Source organism: Chaetura pelagica, unplaced genomic scaffold, assembly GCF_000747805.2.
Source record: "Chaetura pelagica isolate M959 unplaced genomic scaffold, ChaPel_1.0 scaffold109, whole genome shotgun sequence".
Taxonomy (NCBI): Eukaryota; Metazoa; Chordata; class Aves; order Apodiformes; family Apodidae; genus Chaetura; species Chaetura pelagica.
Genome location: NW_009970725.1, coordinates 5,023,761 through 5,033,191, shown reverse-complemented (window position 1 = coordinate 5,033,191; position 9,431 = coordinate 5,023,761). Strand labels below are relative to the sequence as shown.

General features: G+C 43.8%; 1 protein-coding gene across 1 annotated transcript in view; it reads right to left on the bottom strand.

Moving 5' to 3' along the window:
• GAREM (GRB2 associated, regulator of MAPK1) overlaps positions 1-9,431 on the bottom strand; it is a 104,379-nt gene that overhangs the window by 7,770 nt on the left and 87,178 nt on the right. The window contains exon 4 of the mRNA XM_010006893.1: positions 2,082-3,260. Within this exon, the coding sequence (XP_010005195.1) occupies positions 2,082-3,260 (1,179 nt within the window). The remainder of the gene's footprint in view (positions 1-2,081; positions 3,261-9,431) is intronic.

Genomic DNA, 9,431 nt, shown 5'->3' with positions numbered 1-9,431 from the left:
CAGGAAGCTAATAATTTTCCAGATCCAGACCTGGCTGCCTGCCCAGGCGCAGGAGTGCCAGAGCCAGCACAAAAGAAGAGCCAGGACCATGTGGCTGGGAAAAGAGAAGGAGGAGGAGGGTGAGACCAGCCCCACACTAGTTTACATCAGCGTAGGCTGCCAGGGAACCTCGTCCTGGTATGTTGCTGCTGGGCACTTGTCCAAAAGAGTCTGGACAAAGCGTCAGTGTGTACCTGACCTTGGAGGCAAGGAACTGCTCTTGGGTTCCTGCACTTAGACATTTCACGTAAACACTCTTTGCTAAGAAGACGTAATGTCTTGACTTTCCTGTCTTAGCTGAAGCTGCTGCAGCTGATTTTTTGGGAAGTTGTGGCGGCACAGTCAAAAGGCTGGACCTATGCATTTCATGCTGGCCCGGGTGTTCCCCTCCCCTCCTCGCCGAACTGCCCCAGCAGCTGCACAGCCTGGCCAGGGGGATCCCCACAGCAACTCACTGCAGGCTAACCTAGCACAAACAACCACAACTTAGGTTTCAATCAGACTGTGACCTGGCTCAGCCTGGAGAAGAGAAGGCTCTGGGGAGATCTTATAGCTGCCTTCCAGCACCTGAAGGGGCCTACAGGAAAGCTGGGGAGGGACTTTTTACAAGGGTGTCTAGCAAGAGGACTAGGGGTAATGGCTTTGAACTGGAAGAGGGCAGATTTTAGGAGGTTAGACATTAGGAGAAAATTTTCCACTATGAGGGTGGTGAGACACTGTAAGAGGTTGCCCAGAGGAGCTGTGGATGCCTTGTCCCTGAAAGTGTTTGAGGACAGGCTGGATGAGACATTGAGCAACCTGGTCTAGTGGGAGGTGTCTCTGCCCATGGTAGGGGGCTTGGAACTAGATGATCTTCAAGGTCCCTTCCAACCCAAACCTCACTATTATTCTATGATTCATGATGGAAAGGCTATGGCTGGACTGTAAGATGGGAACAGGAAAGGGATGATATTGCCACAGTTTGCTGCAGTTCGGTCTTCCATTAGTCTCAGCTTACTGTGCAGCTATCCTCTTGGAACTATCATTGGACTTGCAAATAGAATCTTCTTTTCTTTATTTAAATGTCAGCAAAACCTCTCCAAAATGAATTTGTTAAATTATGTGACATAAATATGTATCACTTGAATTCTGCTAAAGATTCCTAAATACTCTTTCTTGGGTGAAGTTTTCTTTTTTCCTTCATGATTTAAAAAAAATAATGTTTAGGACTGTGTCAAGAGACCTTGTGTTTCTTGGATTTTCCACCCAGTCCACGTAAGCTCCTATTGATAATTTGTATTTTTGCCTCTGAAGTCTCCATGCCATTTCAGGTTTGGAGGAGTGATTCCTCCTATGAGTTTTCATTAGAAACCTTAGAACACGAAACATGGTGTGCTTAAAGTTGAGAACTACAGAAGGCTCGTTTATCAACTCTTCAGAGTTCCTATTTAAACATGTTTTCTTTCAATAAGCAGTGATTAGTTCAAATCTAGCTTGATAAAGTTTCCTTGAGGTCAATGACACTTAATGTTCTTCAAAATTTGCCATAGACTTGTAACAGAGAAAACAATCTCTTGTTAACAAGCACTTCACATCTATAAAAATTCTAGCTGTCCTCATTATCAGGGCCTGTTAATTGAAAACACACAGAGTAAGAGTTTCCAAGGCAGCTCCAAGTGGGGTCATACCCCACACACTTCCGCCACAGAAAATAAGAATAAACATAGAGACCACATGAGAGATGAAGTGGAAAGGAAGAGAAGGAAGTGAGATAGCAATTCTTAGACCTGGTTTGTGTGAGCAAAAAACCCCCAATAAGTATCACCTGAAAGTATCACGATTAAGCTACTAGACCAGTTATATTAACTATACTTTGGTGATTTTTAGGACATGACTTACACTACATAGGAAACTAGTTGAAGTTGTACATCCCAAAGTTTCATTGTTTCCTTGCCCTCCATATGCACCCCACCCCTGCCCCGAAGTCTTCCCTAGGAAAATCTCCAAGCAAACTCTCCATCAGCTGAAAAAGAAACAAAACAACATCAGTAACTCTGACTTACTGCTTCTGATTTGGGAGGCACTGGAGGTGGAGGTAGGGAAACATCTGAAGACTTTGTGGTTGCTCCGATGGTCACAGGCACAGGAAGAGATGCGTTACCACACTTGGATCGGAAAGAATCTCTGTAGTTGCTGCATTTGTTCTTCTCACTTAGTGAGCGAGTGAGAGGCTGGTCACAAGCCTTTCCAGACCCTTGGTCCAACCACAACTCTTCATAAGGAAGTTCTGGTTTTGTTGGCAGAAACATCGACTCTTCAGTAACTTCAGGAAAAAGGTAATCGCTGCCACTGTCACCAGACTCCTGGTACTGAAGAGCATCATGAGAAAACAGGGCCCACTCGTTACACAAGTCCCTGCAGCCGTGGAGGTTCACTTCACTGTTCCCATGCAAGTTGTTCCCATAGACGCAGACCGAGAGGCGGTGGAAGGACTGCGTGAGCTCGTCCCGCGCGTAGCTGAGCGAGTTGGGCACGTGGCTGTGCCCCGTGCATCGGCTCTTCTTCGGGCTCTTGCAGTCGTCGTTCCAGTCAGTCTTCACATCTCGCACGGCACGGGAATACTCATCTATATCAAACTGTTCTTGGCAAATATTAAACCAGTGCTGGATGAGGGATTCATGCCACAGCTCCCCCTTCACCAGACTGTCAGGTAGAGTAAATTTTGGAAGTGTCAAGTGCAAGGGAAAATGCATGGGAATGATTTTGTTGCCACGAAGCACGCAACAAACCACCACAGTCTTGGTTTGAATGTTGACAAACTTGTACCTATGCCCTTCACGGATAAAATGCAGGTCATAAGGGTTTCTTGGTGTAGGACTCGGCACAGTCACGTTAACAGGCAGCCTGGTTTTTTCTACTATATTGCGAATTGTGTGCTCACCTTCTTGCATCTGCACCTCCAGGGGGCTGCGGGTGCTAAACTTGCCCTTACACTGGAAGGGGAGACTGATGCTTTCATTGGTCCTGTGGTTCATGCAGATGAGGCAGGGCATTTTGCCTCTGCCTAGCTTACTGATTGAATTAAGTTTCCCAATTTTTTTGAAGATGGTGTTGAGTCGTGACTTCTCCTTAGAAGATTTTGCATAAAGGATTTCTGCTTGCCCCATTAAAGTGAGCTCATCCCCAGTGCTAAGGGTAATGTTGTAAACCTCAGTATCTTCATTGCATTCACCTGAAGCCACCTGCAAAATAGTAACAAAAAAAGCATTTTTCCCCCACTGAAGACAATACTTCAAATAATATCAAATCTGTTAAGACTGGACTTACAAGACAGTATGTTGGGAAAAAATAATGTAACTTCACTCAAATATGTTCTGGTTTTGTTTGCTGGGTTTTTTGGTATGGGGGAAGGGCCACAGGAGTGGCTCTGGTAAGAAGCTGAGAAGCTCCCCCCTGCTCCAAAACCCAGCCAGAGCCATTAGAGGGACAATAGATGTGCCTTAGCAATTAACCTAGGAAAGAACTGATACAACACCTGAGCAGAGAAGGACTTGGGCAGAGAAGAGCTGTTTTGGAGGAGGAGAGTGGTGCTGGTGGTTCGTGGGGAAGAAGGTGCCCAAGCAGAAGTTCCCCTGCCATGCCGAGATGGCAGCTGTGCCCCTGCACTCATGGAGGAACATGGTGGAACATTCCCTGAAGGTGCCAGGTGGGGTGAACTTGGTCAGTGGACTTGGATTTTGTGGCCAGTGGATTTGCTGTCTGTAGACTCTGGTTGTGCAGCTTTGGAAGACCCCAGAGCCAGGGGAGTTTGTTCCCGAAGCAGCCCCTGACTCTGTGGGAAGCCCAGGCTGGAGCAGCTCCAGACCTCATGGGAAGGACTCACGAAGGAGAGGTTTGTGGAGGACACTCTCCCATGGGAGAGACTCCATGGGGAAACAGGGAAGGACTGTAAGGAATCCTTCTTGCTGAGGAGGAAGGAGCAGCAGGAACCACCAGCCTGTGAACTGACTCCAAACCCCATCCCCTGTCCCCTTGTGCCGCTGGGGGAAAGGAGGGAGAGAAACTGGGAACAAAGGAATTGGGGCCAGGAAGAAGGGAGGGGTGGGGTAACATGCAAGCACTGCTCTTTGTGTTGTCTGTGTTCTGTGTGTGTTTGATTGGTGTGAAATTAAATTATTGTTTTTTCCCTAAGCTGAGTCTGTTTTGCCCGGGACTTTAATCAGTGAAGAACCTTGTCCTTTGTCTCAACCCATGAGCTTTGTCCTCCTTATCCCAGAGTGTGTGTGTGTGTGTGTGTGTAAGTTGAGTAAGCGGCCACGGGGCTGTTCTTTGTTGTTGTGTTGGGCTCAAACCATGACAAAACAGCTGAGTAGTCAAGTGCAAGGTGTTCAACCTGAAGCTCAGCCAAGTAAGCTTTTTTGGTTTTTCTGCACAATCCTGCATCTTACTTGATGGGAAATAGCCACCTGACACTGCCAAAGGAGGCATGAGAACAAACAATTTTTAAAGGACAACTCCACATATCCCAGTAATTCAAACAGCCACTTGTGTCATGAGCTATGACAGAGCATCTCTAGATTCCCTTGTGTATGCTTTTCCCACCCCCTTGCTTTTGCTGTTTGCTAGAACTTATTCACCAGGCTCTTGAGGGAAGCAAAAAATTCCTCCTTCCACTATCTTCAGCTCTCTGAGGAGCAGAAAACATGATATAATCATTACAGATGAAGCATATTCCTTTGATATAATCTCTTGCAGGCTAGGGGGAGCAACAGATGACATCTATTCCTTGAAGGAGAAGAATATTGGTCTATCATAGAATCATAGAACGGTTTGAGTTGGAAGGGACCTTAAAGATTATCTAGTTCCAACGCCTCCTGCATGGTCAGGGACATCTCCCACTAGACCAGGTTGCTTAGAGCCCCATCCAACACTGTCCTTGGACACTTCCAGGGATGGGGCATCCACAACTTCCCTGGGCAACCTGAGCCAGGGTCTTACCATGCTGACACTAAATATCCCATATGCCTAACTCCCTCTCTGCCTTACTCTCCTAGTCGTAACTTCCTTCATAATTTTTTAATGACAATTGCAATTTAAGAGATTAAACAGCATATGTACAGCCATGTGTGTACTTTTCTACTATGGAAATTGTACTGGAAAGGAAAAAAAAAAAAGCAAAACAGATGTCCAAGGTTCATTTGTTCCTCAAGTTATTTCCTTAAGACTGGAAAACGCTGTAGCCCTTTCTCACCTTTGCAACCCCTGAAAACTTCATGGAGCTGTGTGAAGTTCAAATTCCAGGCTTCAAACTCATGTATCATCATGGAATAGGCACTGCATGAAATCAAGGCTCTCATTCCAATCTCATAATAAACTGAGAAGTCCTGTGAAGAACACTTCCTCTTCCAAGACATGATCTGCCATTCACCCATATTTGTGAAGTTGTGATTGCCTTCTGCAAGGCTTTCAGGGCAAACAGGCAGCTCAGCAGAGGTGTGCTGCCTTAGCACTTCGGTCTCAGGGCTTCCGGAGAGGAAGTCATTCAAACTCTGAATTATCTAAACAAAGGCTAATTGGGTCTAATCCAGGAAACTACTAGGATTTTATGGTACATACTACTCATTCACAGCTCACACCCCCGGCAAGACAGTATTTGGAAATACCGTGACATGAAAGGAAAGCACTTGGTATTTTTGCTGGTAACACTGCTGTGATGCTTACTACTGGTTTCTCCTCAAAACCACCACAGAGCATTGCTTTTGAGCTGTGGGAATGTAGCCCTGCCTTTGGTGGAGCTGATAAGGACACACAGGGCTCTGTGTATGCACCATTCAGTAGCCCCTTTCTCTTTCTGAGAGGGGATATTTTGTAAGAATATCAGTTTCTAGCATTGGCAAGTCCCCACAAATGGCTTCTTTGGGCATCAGCTGCATTGTCAGAAATTTTATCTCAAGACAAATAGAGTTACAGCTTCTTCCTTCCTGCAGGACACCAGCTGGAGTGAGGGAGGTGTCACAACCTACAGCTGTGAGAACTGCTTCTTGGCCAACTCACAATTCCCTGGTGATTCAGAAACAAACATGCCACCTTAGAAGGAAACAGTGGGTCAGGTGTGAAAGAGCAGAGGTAAATAACTGGGCAAGCTTCACAAGGAAGGTCTCACAAAGCAGCTGCTTATTAGTGGCACCCATTTCCATCAGCCAAAGAGCAAATGGATTTTTAGATTCAACAGGCATGTTTAAAGACAAAACATTATAAATTCAAAAGTTTGGGAAATATTCTTTTAAAAAAAAAGTATAGTCACAGTGAAATAAGGCTGAATTTTGCTGTGCTGGAACAAAAGAAAAATTGTGGCACAAGTCTAGTTTGGCACTCTGAGATAAATACTGTTCTGCACAAATATAAAAGGCATCAGATGCTGTCCAAAACTGTAATAAAAAAACTCAAGTGAAATTGAAAGTCTAAGACTGCACATTATCCCTGTACATTAAACCCTACTATGGTCAAGTTAAAGCTGCTGGTACACCTCAGCAGGCTAAGTATATTTTAAAATTTGAATTCTGAAAGTCAAGAAAGGTAACTCCTCTCTTCTTGTGTTAGATTAATTAATTCATTACCACATGATAGTTAACATCTACAAAGCATACAGTGTAGGTAAGTACGTGTTCCAGGACATGAGCAACAAATATATCTCTCATTCATACTATATAAAACAATAATTCTAAAATAATCTAGAAACTCATGCACAGATATCTCTACATTTTTGTTTCTCCAATTACATAGTTAACAATCTTTACTTTGTCCTTGTAGCAATGACCTATGAAAATCAAACTTGCTGTCTTGTTCACTCAAACATTTCACTTTATCAATGTCCATGAAACTTATGAAAACATAACAAATAGAGCGATGAACTTTAGCACACTATATTAGGTGAGACCTCCAGGTTGGGCAGGACCCCCATAATCATCAAGCTCAACCTGCTCCACAAAACAGGTATAAGTTAGTGCAGGCTGCTCAGGGTCATGTGCAGTTACATTTTTAGTTTCTCCAAAGATAGAGCATCCACAGATTCTCTGGGCAACCTCTTCCTGTGTTTAACTACTCTCATTAGATTTATTTTTTTTTTCCATATATTAGAACAGAATCCTCATGTTTGAACTTGTGCCTCTTGCCCTCCAAGTGGGCACCTCAGATGAGTCTGAGCTACACTCTTGCTAATTCAGCCCAATATTCAGCTGGCAACCTTTGCTACACCACCACTACTCTCTACAAGGTAACTCTCAGTCTTTTTTCCCCAGAGCCACTCTCTAGCCTGTCAGCTAGAAACTGCTGGCTGCAGTGCCCATGGCATCCCAGATGTTGGGCTTTGTGCTTGCCTTTGGTGAACTTCACAGGGCTCCCCTCAGCCCAGAAATCAGTCAAGCACAGCAGCTCCTCAGAACAGATCTGTTTCACACTAAATAGTAGGCTTAAATACAACATGATCTGGAAGAAAGTGAGTATCATAAATTGCTTCTAAAGGGCACAAAGGGTAACACCACACCAAACTTGACACCCTCTAAGCTTCCAGCACTGACCCAACAGGATCTGCACCTCCAAGAACCCCTTATGCTCCTTCACACCCCTGCTGAGCCCTCTGCTTCCTGCTACTAAATCACTGTTGGGAAACACCAGAACCCTCTGCTATTTCAGATGCTTGGACAGGCCATTAGCACGTCCCAGCCCACACACATGACACAGCATGTTGCCAGTATATGATGGCAACAGCTCTCTATCTCAGCAGCTCTCTATCTCAGAGTGGGAGAGTTAAGGTACTCCAGAACATAGACTGATACAGAAATTATATATTTCTATGAGAATCTCTTCATAATTCTGGAAAACAGTTAACACTACAGAAGGCACAAAGCACCTGAGAAATCTTCATTCAGTTGCATAACATACACAGGAGGGCCAACTCTGGTTCCAGTGTGGCTCCTCTCTGCCCCACACTTTCAGCTCACTTCCCTCCTCCTGCATTCTGAAATAACTCCTTCCCCAAACATTTATCTTCATGGTTGTAACTCTCTTTTACACATGACAATGATGCTTTATGCTTTATAACAATGACTCCTGCAGTTTTCCTTTCCCCTGCCCTTCTTTCACCCTTCCCAGCCCATTTTCACTTTCTGTTAGTGTGTGAGAATAAACCACATTCCCATCTCTATGGAAGAGGCAGTTCTTGTTACACTAGACTCCAAAGCCATCCAGAAATCACTAGCAGATACTCAAATTGAACAACTCCTACTGCAGAGGACTCACAGAACTAGAACCTACTCCATGATGTACTTACCCTAACCTGCCCGCTGCCAGTCTTGATCCATGCTAACTGTTCACTACTGATGCCAGGATGCTGACCAGAAAGGTTACTGGCTTACAGACATCAAACACATGGCAAAACATCAGTGGACTAAGTCACCCTAATTCCCTCAGTTTCAAGACTCCCACAATTCAGAAGCCAATCACATCTACTGCAAAGGACTGGCATCAGGGCAGTGATTAATGATTATTTAGGAAACCTGTTCTTTTGAGAAAGCTCAAGTGAATTGTTTCTTTTGCTTAAGGAAAAGTTAACCCAGAAAAAATAGCTTTTGACAACACCTGAGTCAATAGTCCTGACTTGGAGTGCAACTGTTCTAATTTGTTATAGTTTGAAGTAGAAGTCTTTAATCACTTGGGCACACACAAACGCCTTATAAAAATGATTTGTGGCTTCATATAGCTTGTTATACCTGCTGGATCTTATTAGAGTAATGCAAAAATTGCATTTACAGTAAAAATTCAGTTAGGATTGCTTTTGGTAGAGCTCTTTTTAACTGTGAGGTGTCTGATTCATAGTTAATGCAGATAGTTTTTACTGTTAAAGCTGAGACACCAATCAGAACACTTAAAATACATTTTTACTGGTCCCCAAAAATGTGTAATGATTATTTTAATATAAAACAAACGGACTTTCAAAGAGCTATTAGTAGAAAAAAAAAGAAGTCTACTAAATTCAGTGAGACAGCATTCCATTTTTATTTTATAAATGTCTTTCTCCCAATACAGAGAATCAGCAAATACAATAATTCATGTCTTCCTCTCAACTAAAAGGGTCTTTGCCCTGATTACATTAAAAACTGGCTTCAGTGTTGTTTAAGAATGTCTTAAATAAATTAAATCAAAGTGTTAGAAAAGTGACCCCAAATGTGACAGGTAATACTGCAGAGCTCTAACATGAAGTGTCTCTTCACATGGGATGTCAGAAAGACCAGCATATGAAGCCACTGCAAGGCAAAAGCACTTATTGGCATCAAACCACAGGGTGATGAGGGGTCATAACTGCAAGTCAGAAGATCAGTTTTGCTTCCCTCTGCTGCATTAACATTAATCAGGAA